This window comes from Terrapene carolina, unplaced genomic scaffold, assembly GCF_002925995.2.
Source record: "Terrapene carolina triunguis isolate 2854851 unplaced genomic scaffold, T_m_triunguis-2.0 Scaffold84, whole genome shotgun sequence".
NCBI classification, from domain to species: domain Eukaryota; kingdom Metazoa; phylum Chordata; order Testudines; family Emydidae; genus Terrapene; species Terrapene triunguis.
This window is the reverse complement of record NW_020664435.1, coordinates 12,729,717-12,750,362: the sequence shown is the minus strand read 5'-3', so window position 1 is coordinate 12,750,362 and position 20,646 is coordinate 12,729,717. Positions and strand designations below refer to the sequence as shown.

At 41.6% G+C, this 20,646-nt stretch overlaps 1 protein-coding gene across 5 annotated transcripts in view; it reads right to left on the bottom strand.

Moving 5' to 3' along the window:
* The window catches only part of COLQ (collagen like tail subunit of asymmetric acetylcholinesterase), a 65,999-nt gene that overhangs the window by 1,827 nt on the left and 43,526 nt on the right, over window positions 1–20,646 (bottom strand). For 2 of the 5 annotated variants that reach the window (XM_026649387.2, XM_026649392.1), the window contains exons 8-16: window positions 19,863–19,889; window positions 18,963–19,007; window positions 17,991–18,026; window positions 16,879–16,959; window positions 10,738–10,834; window positions 8,861–9,000; window positions 5,103–5,222; window positions 4,064–4,184; window positions 1,702–1,804 (exon numbers count right to left, since the gene is read on the bottom strand). In XM_026649387.2, the coding sequence (XP_026505172.1) occupies window positions 1,702–1,804; window positions 4,064–4,184; window positions 5,103–5,222; window positions 8,861–9,000; window positions 10,738–10,834; window positions 16,879–16,959; window positions 17,991–18,026; window positions 18,963–19,007; window positions 19,863–19,889 (770 nt within the window). Of the gene's footprint in view, window positions 1–1,701; window positions 1,805–4,063; window positions 4,185–5,102; window positions 5,223–8,860; window positions 9,001–10,737; window positions 10,835–16,878; window positions 16,960–17,990; window positions 18,027–18,962; window positions 19,008–19,862; window positions 19,890–20,646 lie in introns of those variants that run through there. The other 3 variants (XM_026649389.2, XM_026649388.2, XM_026649390.2) reach the window with 3 other exon arrangements.

Genomic DNA, 20,646 nt, shown 5'->3' with positions numbered 1-20,646 from the left:
AAGAAACACCAACTACCAATACATCTGACAGCAAAACAGGGGTACAATTTCCAGCTATACTCTACATCATTCACCACTGCCAGTGAAGTTGATCCAGCAGAGTCCAATATACACTGGGGTAAAATTCAGGCCCTATTGAAGTCAATGGGAATTTTTCTAATCCTACTTCCTCCGCAAATTCATTGTATAATCGTAGGTAAATCACATAAGGCCTAATCCAAACCCCAATGAGTCAATGAATGTCTTTCTATTGATTTCAATAGACATTAGATTGCGCCCTTAAATTCCGAGCCTCAATTGTCCATTTCTGTAAAATAGGGATAACGATACATACACATCATGGCGAAGAACTTTGAAATACTTGGTGAAAAACACTATATAGGTGCCAAGTATTATTATGGTATCATGTGTGCATGTGTAGGAGGCAGGAGAAATTGTCTTAGATTCATTGATTTCAATTGAGATGTGATGATTTATGCAAGCTAAAGCTCTGACCCTGAGATTTTTATACAAATGCAATTTTGATGAGGGTTTTAAAAAAAGACGATTTAAATGATCTTTCACAGTCTAGGTATACATTGAAGCTGAGGTTTCTCATAAGTCACTAGTGGTTTTCAATGTCTCCATTTTTACGGTACCCCAGCTTAAGACAATGAAGGGGAGACTGATTTTTCAGAAAGGAGTTGCCCAACACATTCTGAAAGCCAGACCCCTTGAAGACATCTCAAGTTGTCATCTAAAATTCAGGCACCCCAATAACTAGTCACTTTTGTAAACCTTGGCCTAAGCAATCGATCTTATCAAGCTGTGCAACCTCTTATTCTGTGACTTTTCCAGCAATTGCACTATGAGGATTAACACAACAGGCAGTTTGCAGAAATGTCCTGTGGTTTCTTATCCCTGTCAATTAGCACATTATAGTTTCACAAACTATGAGGACTCTGCGCATAATTTCATTTACAAATTAAATGTTTCCTGCTAGATAGTAATGATACCTGACAGTGAGATAGAGGTATGACTATTGGAGGTAAAATGCTGACCAGAGGAATCCACTTACACAAATGCAGACCAGGCAAATCAACAATAAGCAGATGTTGCAATGAAGTATGCTGCCAAGCAGAATTACAGCTTTGCATTTGTTGTTTAATATTTTTTGCAGATAGTTCTGGTCTTTGAAAATGCCTGCACTAATATATGACTGACTGGTTCAGAATCAAAGGAATCCCAGATGGTAGACCCACAAGCTGGGCTCTTTCCCAGTAAAGGTGACATGCATAGGATGAAATTAGCTTTGTGCCTTTTTTTCCTTTCTTACCATGTAAATAACAGTGACCTTATTTTTACAGTAGAAATTCTGGACTTGCCTACTCTTGAAAATCTTATGAAAACTAGTCTAATGAGAATATCAGAAAAGCAGGAAAGCTGAGATTTTCCAAAATATATTAACAGATTAAGGGCAATTATGCCCATACATGCAACATGTGTGTCCAACTCTCATTAACCACAATAGGAATCACATGCATGTTGCTGAGAGTTGAATTTAGCCCTAAAACCCAATACAATACAGTTAGACTATATATGAATATAATTTCCAATTCATGCTTTAATAACCACACATGCTTTAGTGAAATACATTCTTGCAATATTCTTTTGTTTTTAGTGCTCAATCAAAAAATAAAATGAAGATAGGTTTGTCCATACCCAGGGAGATATGTTTTACATGTCAAATATCCAAAATCTTTTCCATCACAATCTTCTACTCCCTCATGTCGGTAGCCATCTCCACAGTAAGCATGGTGGCATCCTAATGAACATGCAAGAAAAGGGCACCTTCACAACTGAGACAACCAAGTCAAGGATGCAGGAAAGACAAGCAGGACCATATTATTAAGGGCACAACATGAAACAGGGAATCTAACTGGCATCATAGAAAGACTGCCCACTCAGAAAGGGCTGGTTGCTCTTCGTTATAAAGAATGTTCTTTGACTCAAATTTAAGTGATTAGGGAAAGGGACCGGTTTAGGTTAGACAGGGCTTTAGGAATTAACCAAAGGAAGGTACAGGAAGCATAAAATATGCTTAGGATAAACTTTGGGAGTTGGATTTTCAAAAGCACCTAAGTGACTTGGGAGCACAAATCCCATTGAAAGCTGTGGGACTAGTGCTCCTAAATCATATGGGTGTTTTTGAAAATCCCAAACCGGCTCTCTCCTTGCCATCTCATAATATCCAAGTATATCTACTGACAGTAGGTTCCCCTACACAAGGATGTGTTATGTAGACCTATTGTTTCTCCATAACACCAACAAAAAATAATCCCATGTATCTGTGTACAGTGACTGCCAATGCAATGTCAATATGCATGCAAGGTTACCCCAAGATGGGAGAGTGGAATTATTTCCTATTCCAAACTGCAGGAAGTCAGCTATCCAAGTCAGTAGCAAAACTCCCATTGATTTAAGTGGGAGTAGGCCTTGACTAGGTCCATACTGTGGTATTCAGAGAGACCTTGGATTGGTAACTGTGAACCAACCTTGACTTTTTATGGCAATTGCTGTCTGTATCACTGTAATCATTTTTGGCTGGTCAATAACTGGCATTTGATTTTAAAGTCTGTGATTTTTCTAAGCATAACTTTAAAAGTTGAGACTATGTTCATTTAGCTGTGAGGCAAAAGTTAAAGGGAATTTAATCATTGTTAAGCAAACTATATTGATTAAACAAGCATGCAGAAGGGGTGGGGGGAGTTGAGGATAATTATGAAAATTTGGTAATTTACTAATTGTTTATTTGTTAGAAGGCAGGGTGGTCTCTCCTGGAAATAACTCATTTATTGGACCAGCGATCTATTTGTCAGAAATTGTTGCTTCTATATAAAGAACAATTAATCTGTTATACAATTAAATCAATCCAAAAGTTAGCTGTTTTCTTTTGATTCAGTCAAAGGAGAATCACTGGCAGAAGTACATAGGTCCACAAGAACGAAGTTATGAATGTTTGTTTAGTTTTCATGGGTGCTTAGTTTTCAGCTTTTTAGTCACATCAGTGTCATAACTGAATAGGTCACAAGGGCTCTATTCACTGGAAACTACGCTCAGTTTATAGCATGCTATAGTCATGTCATGGGTTTTCTGGGACAGAGTGTGCTCACAAAGAAAGGAAGTGGATGTACAAGGGACAAAAGAAGCTTGCATTTTTCAGAGTCAACAAACACACATTCTGCATTGTGAAAAAAGGCTCATCTCTCCTACATTCTTCTGCTAAAAGTGACTAGAAAGTAGTGAAGAGTTGCTGTATGTCTGGGGAAGGGATGAAGTGATGAAGGGCAGAGGTAGATCTAAAGTTGTTCTCCATGTTTGTATGCTATCATTTGGCCTCTGCTTTCAGTGACCAGCGAAATGAAAGCTAAGTTTACTTGGCATGAACCAGTCTTGGGTAGACCTAGAAGTGCACATATTGAGCCAAAATCTGATTCCACTGAAGTCAATGGCAAAACTGCAATTAATCTCAATGGTCCAGTATCTGGCCCATTATTAATCCCTTCTAGCAGAAATAGGAACATTTGTGTCCCAATATCCTGGACAAATTCCCAGCTGGGTAATTAGATCTTGCTTACCTAAAATCCTCACCTGTAGCCTTAACTGGTTAGAGCAGTCATCTTCCTGTCTAAATGTTTGTATGATGCACTAACCTGTTTTGCACTCAAAATCCCAATGATTTCCATGGAAGTTCTGCATATAAATCAATTGCAGGATCAGGCCCTTTAAAAGACGTCTGTCATGTTCTAACTCAGAGGTGATTCCTGTTTGTGAAGTGTGAAAAGCATATTTGGGATCCTTTGAGATAAAAGGCTGCATACAAGTTATTATTTTGCCTAGAGTTTATAGCAACTTGCATGCCCGATCTACTCAAAATGCAGCTGTCGTCCCTTCCTTTTCAACATCAGTGTTCAGTTTGCAAACAGTCGCCTAAAGGTCCCACATAAGACATCATGGACTGCACATGTGATTGACATTATGGTTTGTTTAAATAAAGAAATAACACTGCATAGATGTGACTTACTTATACAGTCATCTGTCACAATAGTATTGCCATCATCACATTCTTCCCCATCCTGGATGATGCCATCTCCACAGGTGCTGCCATCCTCTACAGGGTAATCCACAGGATAGAAAGGGGTAAGCTATCCAAATAAACACATGACAATTACCAGAACTGAACTATAAGAGTCTTGTTATCATTAAAAAGGTGAAGTGGGTGACAGAGATGGGTACAAGCCACATAGTTTGGATTCAAATGGGATCTTTGCCAAAGTTTGGGGTTTTCCAGGATTTGGTTTGGCCTACTATTGAGCCAGTTGGGAACCTGGGATCTGGATCTAAACTTCTTTAGGGTTTAGTGAATGTCTGAAGGTTTGGTTTGAGCCCACCTCCAGAGAGACATTTTTCAGGAAGTGTCAGTACAGCGGAACCTCTGGGAACTGCTTTACATTGTAACCAGGTATTCAGATCATGTTATTTCAAGGTGTGTACTAAAAGGGTCTCACACAGGGCCTGATTCAAAGCCCACAGAAGTCAACTTCAGTGAGCTTTGGATCAAACCCTCATAGCGGTGTGCAACTCAGTGGTTTTAGTTTGCAGGCGTTTGTACAAAACTTGTTTTTTTCACAACTTCTCATGAGTTATGGTTTTGTACAGGGTCCAAACACTCTGGCAAACCTGTTAAGTTTTGCCTTATGGGTCAAATACCAAAGCCTCTCTGCCACTCTCATACACAAAACACAGCCCCAGTTTGTTCACCAGTTGAGCGAGGTTCACAGGGAGGTTTCCAAAACCTGAAACCATTAACAAGTTAATACCGCCAATAGCTAAGACTCCTGTAAACAAGAATTCCAGAATTTTATTCAGTTCTAGCAGTGCTCCACTTTTGAGGAGAAATTTCCACAGAAAATAATTAGGTGCTCAAACACTGGAGAAAATGAGCATTTCCTTTGGTTTTAATTTTTCTTTATGAAATCCAAAGTTCAAAAGCACAAATCTTGTTTTTAAAATGGAACATAAATCTTCATGAAATCAGATGCCTTCTGAGATCATGTTTTTACCTGGATTGGAAGCCATCCAATGGTATCCTTGAAATACAGAGATCTCTGATCTCTTCGAAAGGCTAAAGCATTTTCAGTGTTCAGCCGGTCCAACTCCTCCTGATTGTTCACCACAAAAATCTGGGACACAGAAAATGAAATCACTGAGGATCCTTTCAAACAGCGTTTCAGTCAAGGGGTCTAGTTTGCAGAGTTGACAAACAGCTCTACGTATGTTGATAATCAAACAGAACAATTATTTAATAGATTGATTCCAAAAGCAGCACTGTATTCATAATACTATGCTGAAATGTAAACCTGTGCACTTCCAGGTCACCAAAGGACAACTAGTAATAGTTAAGAGAGATGAGTTTTAAAGAGCTAGTGCCTCAATTTCCTAGGACCAAATTTTTTGAACTCAGCACAGCTAGTCCCACAACAATACTTGTGCAAGTCATTGCCTGTGCAGAAGCTCATGTAGACAAATGGGTATTTGCAGGAGCAATTACAAAACACATGCATACAAAAGAGTTTTGGGGGATACATTGAATGTGCCAACATTTCTTCATGCACATTCATTGCAAAATAAACAATTAATTGCATTGCTAGAGCCCCTACTTAGCTTTTATTACTTTGTTCAGACTTCACTGGCAGGGAAATCTGTACTTCTCTATATGTGTCTGTTTCTATCCAAAGAAAATTTTTTAATTGAATAGAAAAATTAGTTCAAAACTAGGAGAAATAGAATGTGCTGCTCCCTTCCCAAATTCTTTTATGTCTCAATCATTGAAATTTGGCAGCAAGAGGCATTAAGCTGTAATCTCTTCCTTTAGCAGTTTAATCAAATTAATTTTAGCAGGATTCAAAACATTTTTAAATTAAGAAAAAGTAAATGGAACGCATCTGAAGAAAATGGATTTAGTAACATAATGTCTGAGCCTGATTTCCACTAAGATAAACAGAACGCGTTCTTTTTAAAAAATCTAGGGTAATTTATTTTTACATAGCATGACAATAACCCAGGGCCCCTAACAAAACTCAGCACCATTAAAAGCAGCATTGAATAAAAATGCCTTCCATCAAATGAAGGACAACAGTGAAGACTGGAGTCTCCCTCCCACACCAAGAGTTGAGTCTGCAACTGTCAAGCATTTGTGGTTAAAAGAGGAAGGCCCAACATGGTAGCTCTAACTTCAGTTGAAATCAAACGGCAGTTTTGTCTTCTCAACAGCTACGGATTTGAACCCAGGAGCCACAGTTACAGAGAAGAAGACTAAACCGTGGTTAATGACATGCAAACCTGAGCTGATACTTTACACAAAGCCAACAAAGGGTATGTCTACACTACGAAATTAGGTCGATTTAATATAAGTCGATTTTTTAGAAATCGATTTGATACAGTCGATTGTGTGTGTCTCCACTTAAGACCATTAAGGCCATTAAGTCGGCGGGGTGCGTCCACAGTACCGAGGCTAGTGTCGACTTTCGGAGCGTTGCACTGTGGGTGGCTATCCCACAGTTCCCACAGTTTCCGCCGCCCATTGGAATTCCGGGTTGAGCTCCCAATGCCTGATGGGGCAAAAACATTGTTGCGGGTGGTTCTGGGTACATGTCGTCAGGCCCACCCACCCTTCCGTGAAAGCAACGGCAAAAAATCGTTTCTCGCCTTTTTTCCTGGGTTGCCCGTGCAGACGACATACCACAGCAAGCATGGAGCCCGCTCAGCTCACTGTCACCGTACGTCTCCTGGGTGCTGCTGGCAGATGCAGTACTGCAGTGCTACACAGCAGCAGCTTCTTGCTCTTGCAAGTTAGCAAAGACGGTTAGCAGCCGTATTGTACTGTCTGCTGCTGTCTCCTGGTTCCTCCTGGCCGGCCTCGGTGAGGTTGGTCGGGGGCTCCTGGGCAGACATGGGTGCTCCTGGCCGGCCTCGGTGAGGTCGGTTGGGGGCTCCTGGGCAGACATGGGGGCTCCTGGCCGGCCTCGGCCTCCTGGACATAAATGGGAGTGACTCCAGGTCATTCCCTTCTTTAAGTTTCATCTAATGGAAATTCAGTCCTGCCTGGAATATCAGACAAGCCTACCAAAGAACCAGAGAGGCAAACAGCCGCTCCGGGTCAGAGCCCCAGACATCCCACTTCTATGATGAGCTGTATGCCATTCTAGGGGGTGCCCCCACCACTACCCCACCCCTGTGCTTCCCTCCTCCCCCACCCCTCCCAGGCTACCTTGGCAGTTATCCCCCCATTTGTGTGATGAATTAATAAAGAATGCATGAATTTGAAACAATGACTTTATTGCCTCTGCAACTGGAGATCAAAGCGGGGAGGGGAGGGTGGTTGGCTTACAGGGAAGTAGAGTTAACCAAGGGGGCGGGTTTTCATCAAGGAGAAACAAACAGAACTTTCACACCGTAGCCTGGCCAGTCATGAAACTGGTTTTCAAAGCTTCTCTGATGCGCAGCGCACCCTGCTGTGCTCTTCTAACGGCCCTGGTGTCTGACTGCGCTTAATCATTTTGTCTTTTAGAATGGAGTTCTGATAGCACGGATTCATCTCTCCATACAGCGATCAGATCCAGTACCTCCTGTTCGGTCCATGCTGGAGCTCTTTTGCGATTCTGGGACTCCGTGGTCACCTGTGCTGATGAGCTCTGCATGGTCACCTGTGCTGATCAGCTCGCCACGGTGGCCAAACAGGAAATGAAATTCAAAAGTTTGTGGGGCTTTTCCTGTCTACCTGGCCAGTGCATCTGAGTTGAGAGTGCTGTCCAGAGTAGTCACAATGGAGCACTGTGGGATAGCTCCCAGAGGCCAATACCGTCAAATTGCGTCCACACTACCTCAAATTCGACCCAGCAGGGTGGATTTCAGCACTAATCCCCTCGTCGGGGAGGAGTACAGAAATCGATTTAAAGAGCCCTTTAGGTCGACAAAAATGGCTTCGTCGTGTGGATGGGTGCAGGGTTAAATCGATCTAACGCTGCTAAATTCGACCTAAACTCGTAGTGTAGACCAGGGCAAAGAGCTCCCAGAATGGAGACGGCTTTGGGGATATTGGGTTGTGACATGCTGTGAAAGGAATGATGAATTGTAAATGTGAGTAGGTGTCACTGAATTATCCAGCTCTGGTTGGAATCCTGCTCATAATGAAACCTAGCAAGCCAGGCCAGGAGATCTCTCTCCTGGTCTTTTATGGGTGCATCTGTCTCAGCATGCCAATTTTCTTTAGGTGATATAAGGGGACTCCAGTGGTGCACAAAGATGGCTTTGAATAGGAGACATATAAGTGCAAACTTAAATCCAAATTCTTAACACTCAAGTGAGTAAGGACAAATGGAGTAAGCCAGCAGAATTGCCAAGGAGGGAGCATTGCTCAGCAGGTGGTGGGATGCAACCAATGACAACCCAGTTTTATTAGGATATGGCTTCCAAGATTCCCTTCTTTATCCAGTACCCATTAAAATATACTCAGATAAGAGCAAATGTCTGCAATCCCAAAATAGGGAATCCTAGAAATGGGCTAAACCACATGCCCAAGACAGTGTTATTTCAAGACAGTCAATAGTATCCAAACACACCAAGTCTTGGAGCTTGTTATAGGATATAGGTCCCTCACCTAGACTGACTCTCAAGGTTTATATACTAGAAATAAAACTCTGAAGCACACTTATGACATTTAGACAAGTTCTCCCTTTGATCCAGAAGTTTGGCCAACACAGTGCCTTTAAAATCAAAGCACTTAAAATCATTTACTTAACCTCCTAACAAGCTGCCTTACCGCAGGGACTTTTGGATAGCTGTGTCCAATCACGGATTCCTCATATGGTGGGATATTCACAGTTTGTGGGGGTTTGCAGAGACATCTCCCTGGAGGCCCTGGAAGCCCTCTTTCCCCTTTTGGTCCTATTGCTAATTGTCCTAGGAAGCAAAATACCAGGCTGCCATGTTATGTCATTACTGTACAGAACACAAACCCAGCCTCAGAGGGGAACAGCTGAATGTGGACTACATAATACCAGGAAGTTGAATTCACATCTGTCTAAGGTCTGGGTGCTGTGAGGTGCTGAGTTATCTCCCATAGACTTCACTGAGAGTTCAGGGAACTCATTGCTATGTGGGAGCAGATCTTAAGAGTGCCTATATTAACCGTATGGGGAGGGACATCATCACAGGTTGGGGTTTTAGGATAATAACTCAAATTATTGGACCAAAAAGGTTTGGAATTAGCAAATCTGATATGTGCAGCTTTCTATGGGTGGAGTGGAACCTTTAAAATCTTGGTTGCCCTCCCAGCAGTATGGAGAAAACATCGCTTTGAAATTTTCCAGCTGATTTAGTCTATGCTTAGGTGTTTCTTATTGGGGGACATCAGCTGTATGAAGATCCATTCCCAAACAGCCGCCAGCGCCATAAGTGTACTGTTTCCAAGCCACTGCAGAGAAGATAACTCTCGCCCACTGAATAAGCCAAGAGGCGGCAAAGGGAAAGAGAAAACTGAGCAGATGAGTAGCAGCACAACCAGCTGGTGCCCATCTGAAACACTCTTGGTTTCCAGCCATTTGTTTTTGTAAAAAAAATAAAAAATGAACACCCTTTTTTATGCTTCATTATAAAATCATTAGGGAAAAAAACCTGACTGTTAATATCAACTATTGCCGCCTCAGTATCAGATTCTGTGTTGTCCCACATGTCTAGCTTTTGTCTTCTCCAAAGAGAAAGAAATCTGCCTAGGGTTTGAGTGAATTCATATGCTTGAATTTGTATATTTTTCAATAATAAGGTTCTTCCTCCCTCCCCCAACCTCTGCCTTTATCTCTGCAATATACACAAAATGCAGAGACTGCAGGGGCATTTGCAGCACACATGAGAAGGAGAGAGAGACTCCTTTTCATCTCTCCCATCCCCCCCCCACCTCCTCTCAGCTGTTATTATGGCATCAATTATATCTGATATGCTTCTCTTTTGCAGAGCAGTGCAGAGTGAGCCTGCACCATGTGATTAGAAGGATCAATCTTGCTTTGTAAGCTGGAACATTTTGAGGAGGAAGGCTCCTGTCTCCCAGGATCTACTATGAGGACTCACTAATCCTCCAAGGCTGCCATAGCTTTCCCTCTTCCTCAAGCCCATTACCACAGGATGGGGTTTTAGGATAAGAACGTTCTCTCTCATGTGTGCTGCAAATGCCTTTGTGCTCTCTGTCTTTTGGGTGTATGGCAGAGATTGGGGGAGGGAGGAAGAGTCTTATTACTGAAAATTATACAAATTCACACAAATCCTAGGCAGCTTTGTTTCTCTTTGGAGATGAAGAAAACTAGACATGTGCCACGAGATAAAAGCTGATACCGAAGTTGCAATAGTTGATAATAACATTTAAGGGTCTTTAGGGAATCTTATGGGCCAGATTATCTGTTTTTATTTAAATATTAGAAACCATAACAGATGCTTCAGAGGAAGTAGAACCAGCATAATGGACAATCATGGAACAACCTGCTCACAGGGGAAGTTTCTTCCTCAACCCAGGCAGCTTGCAACTGAACAACCAAAATGTCACGGACGTTTCTGTACCAATACCTGTTTAACAGCATGATACAGGCTAGGAGAGGGGGTGAGGGAGGGAAGATGGGGAAGATGACTGCTAAGAGTGGCCTCTCTTACCTGATACTGAAGGTCCTGGTGGACCTGGTTGACCCGAAGGACCAGGCCTGCCAGGTGGACCCATAATTCCAGCAGGTCCAATATCTCCCTTTTGTCCCTAGCATATGAAAAACATTCATTAATGACACAGCAAATTAGTATCTACTACATTTAACATAAAGAAAGCAGATTCACCCGTGGAAACACATCCATCGTACACTTCATACCCACCATGCCTGGGGACACTGGAAGGGGAAACATACCTTATTCTCACACATGAATGAGGAGGAAAGTCCTATTGTGATTCTGCTCTGAGGTTAGACTATGTAAAAGTGGCACCATCTTTCTCAATAGATCTGTTCTCTGTGTGTAGTCAAAGTCATATCTGCTGATGTGAGTGATTGAAATTAGTTTTTACTGCTTTTTACTGCTGTTAGCTATGCAGGAGGCAATGCAGAGTGAGCTGGATTCTACTGCTCCTTGTGCATCATCTATAGAATTGTTTACCAAATTCAAATCTATACTTGTGCAAACCCTTTGATGGTTGGGCTTGCGCTGAGGTGACTGAGGAGGCTATAATTTGCTGACAGTTGTCCTGCAGCACTTTTATAACTGGTGATAATGCACAAGGAGGGAAGCTTGATTTTTGTTGCCTAGGCTGAGTTTTCAGGGCTGGCAGAAAAAAAATCTTTTCACCTATAAATGGAGCAAATCTGACCTGGAATCAATGAGACACAATAAATGTGGAACCCCAGGATGCCATTTTTATTGTCACTTTTTGGGCGAGGGTTAATTTTTTCAAAAGCCACTAAGTGATTTAGGAACCTAAGTCCTATTTATACAACTAATTTGGAGCTCGAGTCCTATTGACTTTCCCTAGGTCCATTTGAAAATTTTGCCCTAGGACTGCACAGCATCTGCCAGTTCTTTGCCTGTCTCTAGCCAGTACTGTCTCTTTCACAAGCTTTAAAAACACCCGTGCAGATTTTAATACTTCCGTCAAAAAATAAAAAGAAATGCCAGTTAGAAAAATAGATCAAATCCAAATTTCTCAGAGACCCAGTCTCCTATTAGAAATGTTTTTGAATTTAATACAATAGTACTTATTTAAGATAGTTATATTTATCTTGTTATCTGTACAGTACCTGAGGTTTACGTTTCTCTCTCTCTCTTTTTTAAAACTGATACAGAATTCCATGGTGCATCACTTAGTTCACGGTTTACATAACTGGTATGACCTTGATGCAACAAGACACACCATTTTGCATGGTAAAAACTGTATATACTGTATTAACTTTCCTTTAATCCCAAAGGTGATGAATTCCAATGAGGTGGTGTAATTCTAGGGTAACATGCGTTCAGAGGATAATGACAGGCCACTGCACGTCTTGTTTCAGAGTAATGGAGAGTACACATAGCCATGTATACTAAAATAATTTTGTGTTATATAATACTCTGTATCCCATGGATAACTTTAAATGTCATCTGCAGTATCTGTAGCCAGGGCCCATCCAGAATTAATGCAATATTTCACTTTGTTTAAATAATTGCTTTTTCACCAATGAACCTTCGTGTCCATGTGAATATTCATGTTGATGGGCAATAATTGCTCACATTATGCAATGGGCACACAAAACTGGCAGAGCACAAGAATAAAAAATTGAGTAGCAACCAAGAAACTTCCTAGGAAACCTCCCTCCCCCTCAAAATGAATATATGGCAGAGGAAATAAACTGTCATATACTGGACTGTCTGAGAGGTACTTGATTTCCATGTGCAATATACCGGATGAACAATCAACTAACACTCCTTGCTCGATGAAGATAGAGCAAACCAGGACAATAATTTACACTTGAATGTCTTTTGCCTTGTTTCTTTTCACGAATCCCTACAGCACTTGGGAAAGCTCTTCTCAAAGACAAAATTTAATCTTCCTAGATACAGGGAACCAACCCTCTAGAAGGGCCTTTTTCCAAGTAACACTATTCGCTCATGGCTGATATAAGACATTCTACCTTGTCAACATTGAAATCCTGGACTGGCTACTTAGTGTCAATTTCCATGTTGCAAAACTGAGGGAATGGCCCTTTTTATGTCAGTTTGGGAGCAGCAAGGCTGTGACTTCTGAGTTCCACAGTCTGCCTATCTTTTCAGAATGGATATGCCCCTGAAGACTCAGCACACAACTGAAGAAGCCAATGAGATAATCAAGATGGATCTCAGAATGGAACTGGAAGTAACACTTTCTTAATTTAGCTGCTATGCAGACATTTATACAGGGATGTCAGCTGTTTCAGGAGACAGGAAACAGCTCTGTGTGGGCGAAAGCTATCTTCTCTGTTTAACAAATAGCCATTTAAATACAGATTTCCCATTTAACACAAGCAACACATATAACAGTCAGGCCAGCAAAATAACATTTTAAAGTTTTTTTAAAAAAGAGAAAATAAAAATATCAGCGTAGTTGATCAACAACAAAGAGGGAAACCCAATTTTCAACCTTGGGTACATAAGGTTAGGGCTCAAATTGACATTTAGACACTCAGAGAGTACTTGGATGCTAATGTCCAAACATGGGATTTTGTCTCCTAATTTAGGGCCAGATTAAAGTACCCTTAATCATGCTGAATGGTACCTTACACCACAAGTACTCCTATAAATCAATGGGATTACTTACTGAGTAAAGTACTACTTAATATGACAAAGCTCCCAAGCTCCAAAACTGGTAAAATCAAAAGTTACTGCAACTCCAAGTATTAAAGCAGAACTGTGAGCACTGTGCCTTCTCTCTATTTAGGCATCAGAGGTAACATCTGTGCCCGTTCCTTCTGGTGGCACAAATTAACATAGTGTAAGAAAGATGTCAGAGGATACATAGCAACTTTTAAAAATTCACATCTGACAGGGCAAAATTCTTCTCTCTGTATCATGTGACAGACCTATTTTGCATATTCTGCACTTGGTTTGTATTCTATTTTTAGGATTAACCTTGCAAAAACTGGTATTTAAAAATTTCCCACATGGTAAGGCATTATCTCACATGGACTTATTCCTATTGGCACTGCACCACCAGCAAATCAGACCAATGATTCAGATTTTCAGTGCTGGGTGCAGGGGCGGCTCCAGGCACCAGTGCACCAAGTGCGTGCCTGGGGCGGCAAGCCGCGGGGGGCAGCCTGCTGGTCGCGGTGAGGGCGGCAGTCAGGCTGCCTTCGGCGGCATGCCTGCAGCAGGTCCGCCGGTCCCGCAGTTTCGGCGGCATTTCAGCTGCGGGTACGCCAAAGGCGCGGCACTGGCAGACCTCCCTCAGGCATGCCGCCGAATCCACGTTACCAGCGGACCTCCCGCAGGCACGTCACTGAAAGCCGCCTGACTGCCATGCTTGGGGTGGCAAAATACATAGAGCCGCCCTGGCTGGGTGTAACCATCTTGCAAATAAAATACCTGCAACTGGCCATTGAACATAAGCTTCTACAAAGGAACTGCTGGAGCTCCTGCAACTGTATGCAAATATTATTGTTTAAAATTGGTTCAGGTTGTAAAGGAAGCAATATGAGGAAACATCCACTAAAAATGCAACTGATGATGCATATTAGCTCTTCTGAGTTCGTAATTAATGTAATACTTTTAATTACTTGGAGAAATGTATACAGCTTGTATTGGAGAAGCTTGCATCAATTTCTATATACAATTATCAGCTTTTACACCTAATCCCAAAGAATTTGAAGATGTGAGTTCTATACATATAATTATTTTGAACCCTCCAAAAAGAACAAGTTACTATAATATTATTTCATCTGGTTAATCTTTTACCAGATTTCAATGAGTTTTATTTTAAAAGTTGCTGCGTGCCCTCTGTCACCATTTTCAGAATGCATGGGTTTATCCTTTGTATGTAGTACTATGATGATTGGTTCCATACATGTAAACAGGATGATTAATCAATGCAATCTCAGGATCTACTCCATAAAGAGGAAGAGACAGTAAGAATATTTTATAACAGCCTCCTTTCTTTACACAGAGGTGTAGTAATCTCCAAGGCCCCAACAATCTGATCTGTGTGGACAGATACCCATGGAAAGTCCATTTGAACTCAAGGGGGCCATGCCTAGGCACAAGGGTCTATCCATGTTGATCCAGTTGCAGGATTGGAATTTAAAATGGTACTGGAGGCGTACTTAGTGCTTACACAGTAACATTACTGTGTTTTTGAAGTACAAACCAATGGTTCTTGTGAGTCCACAATGTATTAATCTAGTCCATTAGCGTGCCAGGTGTCTCTTTTCCAATGCACACAAGCAGTTTCTCTATGAGTCTGGTCACTGTTTAGCCAAGCTGAATATATTTAATCTTCCCTCATAAATCAATTCTTTCAGCCCTTAATCATTTTTCTTGCTCTTCACTGAACTCCTCTAATCTGTTGATATATTTCTGGCATGTGGTGCCCAGGGCTGAACGCAGTATTCTAGGCATGGTGGTCTTGCCGGAACCATATGAAGATGGATTATAACCTGCTCCCTGATGTGACACTTTTGGATACACAACCCAGAGCCCCCATTTACTTCAGCATTACTGCCACCCAGCTTTCTACCTCTTACTAGTTATTTGTATTTTATATTCATTCATAGATTAGAAGGCCAGAAGGGACCACTGTGATCATCATCTACTCTGCCCTCAAAAACTACAGTTTCCCATCAGGAAATAAAACTCTGGCCTCCAACGTGACAGGCAGGGATACTCACCACTATGCTAACAAGGAAGGGTCTAGAAGTGCAATTCTGGTGGGATTCAAACCCACAATCTTTGAATGCCCTCTCAGCTCTAGAAGTCCAATGCACAACAGAGCCACAAAAAATGCATTTAAGTCCCGCTGAGATTTGAATGCAGTTTGCTGGATCGAGAGTGTAGCGTGCCGGTCATTACATTGTGCAACCACTCGCATTATCCCCTCGACATATTAGTTCCAGGTTGAAAGTAACGTTGCTATTTCCTACACATATTTCTAATTTTGCACCACTGGACAGTTTGTTTTCATCTCAGATGCCATGTTGTGGTGACTGTTGGTAAATGATGAGAGTGGAATGTTTCTGATTCCAAACCAAACTCGGAAAGCAGACTATAAAGGCTTCCTCCAATAGGTTACTTCCAAAACCTTTCCATAGGGTGGAAATAGGAGACCGTGCAGTGTTTACACCACGGCCAATGAACTCTGCCCCACTCTGCTGCTGAGGGCGGATGCTAGGGATGCTCTGATCATGTACAGTGGCTCCCCAACTCCACGTGGGTGAGAAAGGTAGTTGGGGAGACTAAGGACCAGATGCTGACCTTCACTGTGGCCTCTCCAGTGCCCCAACAGGTCCATAAAGCCAGCTTACCTGTCTGGCTAAGAATTCTCTTAGCCTGAAGTGACATCCCTTCTCACAGCCCCCAATGGCAACAGCATGGCTGGAGTATCCCTACACGCTGGGTATCCCTTGATGCCATAACCATCCCTTGGGATATTGACATCTGGAGAGAAATTAGAGCAGCCCTGACTCCAAGCCAGCCTCAGTATTGGGGAGCCACAAAGGTCTTGTGAAACCACTGTTGCTCCCAACACTTTGGGTCCTGTCCTGTGCTGAGTGTACCTCAGTGGTACCAGAGAACCCGGCCCTGAATTAAGTCGAGAGTCATAACGGGAATACCCTAGCTGCCAGCTCTGACAGGGAAATGTCAACGAGGGCAGGAGTGTGGAGCCTATCAGCTGTAAGAACCGCACCCCTGCCATGCTGTTTGGCACTCGAGGGAAGATCACAGCCCTGTCTGAAGTTACACTCAACGAAAATCTTGTCATCAATCTAGGAAAAATTACATTTCAGATAACATACAGCCTGACCTTCAACCTTCAAATTCTGACTGTATGACTGGCCAGGCTTGAACTCCTACACAAGTAGAACACTTCCATTATACACTGTATGTATGCACACACACACGCATGTGCGTGCTCACGCATTCCCCCCCCCACCATATATATATATTCAAAATCATTCCATTTCTATGCACAAAAAGTGGAGAGAATCAATGTAACAAAATATTGGCACATGAAATGACAGAGGATCTAGTCACTCATCACAACCACACAAATCCCAGAAAACTCGTAAAGAGAAAACATAGGGTTCCTACTTGTTTGCCTCGCTTTCCTGGTCTTCCAATAGGTCCTCTGTGCCCAGGCACTCCAGGTTCTCCCTTTGGACCCATTTCTCCCTTGGGGAGTTGGGGGTGGGAGGGAAAAAAAGCACGTCTTAAGTATAGAAATATGTATTAAATTGGTAATATGTGTCGTATACAACACAGCAGGTAATTCAGTACGTTCAGTGTACACTATTACTCTATGTGCACAGTTTGGTCCTAAGAGAATACCATTGTTGTTGTAAAATATATTGCCAGTTCGTGGTTATAACTAAATACTTTAAAAAAATACTTTAAAATTTTAACTTATTTTTTTACCCCAAATCCCTCAGAAAGGCCCCTCATCTATAAAAGAAGCAGCTGGGGAAATTAGAAACAGGTTAGCAGACATGGGGTTATCCAGGCAACTTGGCTAACAACCCTCTTTCTGACACATTTCAAAGTATCTAGCTTTGCTGCAAAGACCCGTAATTAATAAAATCACCAGTAAGAAAGGTGACCAGCTCTCTCCTCTGCTATCCCCTTCAGAAGTAGCCATTATTTTCTTAACCTAATTTCCTAGACAAAATGTGATTATGATTGTTACATATAGACCTTCCTTTAAGGATTCTGCCCATAAAACAATCTTTAAATCGGAATTATAATTATTTGTCTAGTTCTTGATTAATGGAGGTACCAAAACCAGTCAGGGTAAGCCCTGCTATTTAGAAGCAGGTCATTCTAAATCAGAATACTATTTAATAGAGATGTTTAGTAACACCATGCAATTGGATTGGCTATGAAGTCACAAACAAGAGTTTGGAAACTTAAAGTGGGGGCAAGTTTCTGATCAAATAAATATTCCTGAAAAGAGAAATGAAAAAAAAAATAACTCACCTAAGCCAAAACCTGCAGTCTTCACCTAAAATAAAAAGACTGCAGGGTTTGGTTCAAGGGATGCAAAATACTGGTCATCTGATTAAAATGAAACTCTCAATTTTTTGGCACCTTGTGACCAAGATCCATGGTTCTGGAACTTAGATGCTGCTGAAACCACACAATGAACCAAGTGTCTATGTGGATGCTTACTCAAATTTCTAAGGAGACTTTATATCATGTTTACTTACTTTCTGCCCCAGCATTCCAGGGAAACCTATATACCCCTGTAAAGCAAAAGACGAGAGTAATCAAAAACATGCTGAGTGATCTTTGACAGCATAGCATCAGTTTTTGTTTTGATATACTCCAAAGGAGACAATGTATTGGGGTTTTGTAGCCAGACAATTTGTCCAGTCACATTTTCATTATAAACAGGCAGTAGCCTCTTTGTGCCACAGTAGCTTGAAGATGAAAAACCCCTGGTGGCCAGGGCTGTGGCTGTGTGTGGCTCTTTTAATTAGCCAGAATCGGCTACCAGAGATCTCGAGGGTCTTAACACAGTACAATATGCTCAGCATGTCCCAGCACCCTAACATGGAAGAATATTCTTCACTCACTGGCTGAAATTTAAAGGGGCCTGAAACTCCTCCTCCTAGCTGTCTGATGAAGGGGCCATATAACTCAAGAATTACTCTAGGGCAGTGGTTCCCAAACCTGTTCCGCCTCTTGTGCCGGACACTGCAAGTAAACAAACCGGCCCGGCCCGCCAGGGCCTTTCCCTGCACAAGCGGCGGAACAAGTTTGGGAATCACTGCTCTAGGGTCAGTGATGGAGGTTTTTCTGTGAACTCTCCTCCTTAGCAGCAGTTCCACAAATGCCTGGCACAAGAAGGAGATGGTTACTGTTAGGCCATGTATAGCTAACAAATATTTTTTGTGACTACCACGCAGATCCTCATTGACCCAAAAAGACCACTGATATTTTGATCAGTCAAGGCCCAAAGCATTAACCAGATTAACCTGTACTTACATTGGGAGGGATTCACACTGTATGTGGTTGGGAATTTAACTTTATGGTAAAAATTCCACATCATCAAATCTCAGTTTATTGTCAGAACAATATGATATTATCAGCTAAAACCATTTGAAAAGGATTTATAGGCTGGCTTATGTTCGCTCAGGTTTAATTTAAAGCCACTGTGAAACCAAAATAATATGTACCTTGTCTCCTTTGAGGCCTTTGTCACCCCTCTCTCCTCTGGCTCCCTGGGATGTGGGGAGGAATAGTAGAAATAAAGACAATTTTTACTGTGTCATAGGGAATTTTTTTCTTGTCTGTGTAAAGCATTAAACAGGGGAGGGCAGTTTAGTAACATATCGTAACATTCACAGTGTGTGGCTGACAGCAGATTATAAATTCACTTAAAAACGTTCCTTATTATTAATATTTATATTACAGCAGTATCTAGATTAGAACTCATTGGAAAAAAGGACACATTTGCTAAACTTGAATTTTTTCAACCAGCTCTAGTCTGGAGGCCGCAAACATTGTGCTATGCGTTATCTTCACACATGATAAGGGACTTTCTCTGCCTCCCAGAGCCTATGATCTAAACAGATGATAGACAAAGGAAGGATTACTATGCTCATTTTACAAATAGGGAACACAGAGAGAAAATGATTCACACAAGTTCAAATAGGGAGTCTGAAGAAGAGCTTGGAATTGAATCCAGTGCTTTGGGAGCTCAGCCCAATGCTTACTCCACATGCCCATCTTTCTTCTCAGTACAAGTCTTAATACCACTCTCCTTTCATAGGACCTTCTGATTTCACATCCTCAGCATCTCAACCTCGGGGGAGGAATAGCTCAGTGGTTTGAGCATTGGCCTGCTAAACCCAGGGTTATGAGTTTAATCCTTGAGGGGGCCACTTAGGGATCTGGGGCAAAATCAGTACGTGGTTCTACTAGTGAAGGCAGGGGGCTGGACTCAATGACCTTTCAGGGTCCCTTCCAGTTCTGAGATAGGTATATCTCCTTATATTATATTATAATGGTATATAGTACATTTCTACAATAGTTTCCATTATTGCTTTCAATGATTAAGTTATTGTAACACTGACCTTTTCTCCTCTACTTCCAGGGTAACCCTAAAAGGGAAAGAAAGACATTTTACTGCTTCACATTTTCTAGATCTTCCAAGCAGTGAATTCACATCTTGCAAATTTAAAAGTCAGGGGGGGAAAAAGCTTAAATAATTAGTTACATCAGCTTCTAAATCCAAACGTTTTCTTTGTAGATTGTAAGAGAGCAGAGAAAAAAGTACAGCTATGAAGGTACAAGACAAAGGCAAGATATTCCAGCCCATAAGACAGCATGAAAAAGCCAGCAGGTAAAGCAAGCATGCTAATCATGTTTGAAATTGCTTTAAAAACTAAAAGAGCAGAAAGCAAATTCAATTACTCGTTCAATTAAATCTTATCCAGTCTCTGCAATTAATAACCCCAAGCAATTTTAGAAATAATTTCCCAATCACCTTTTTTTTTCTCCTAAGTGGCAAATATTAAGTGAAGTCCCTAAAATATGTTTTAGTTGGCTTCCAATGTGAAGATTACTATGACTTTTAGTTTTTCCTTCTTAAGAAATACCCAACAAATAGCCTGGGAGCATGTATGATTCCGTGCTAAGTTAGGGATAGAAAGCTAAGGGAGGTGTCATTTTGTTCATAAAAATCTACAGAATCATTATTTCAATGGTGTCACCCTCTGCAGCATGGCAGGAGGACTTGCCCCCTCTCATCCAGCACCAGGTCCCTTAGGTTTTGATAATACAGCATCATCAGAAATGGGTTGAAATTGTGCATCATTTGAAACCCCTTTCTACTATGAACACAACGGTACCAAATAT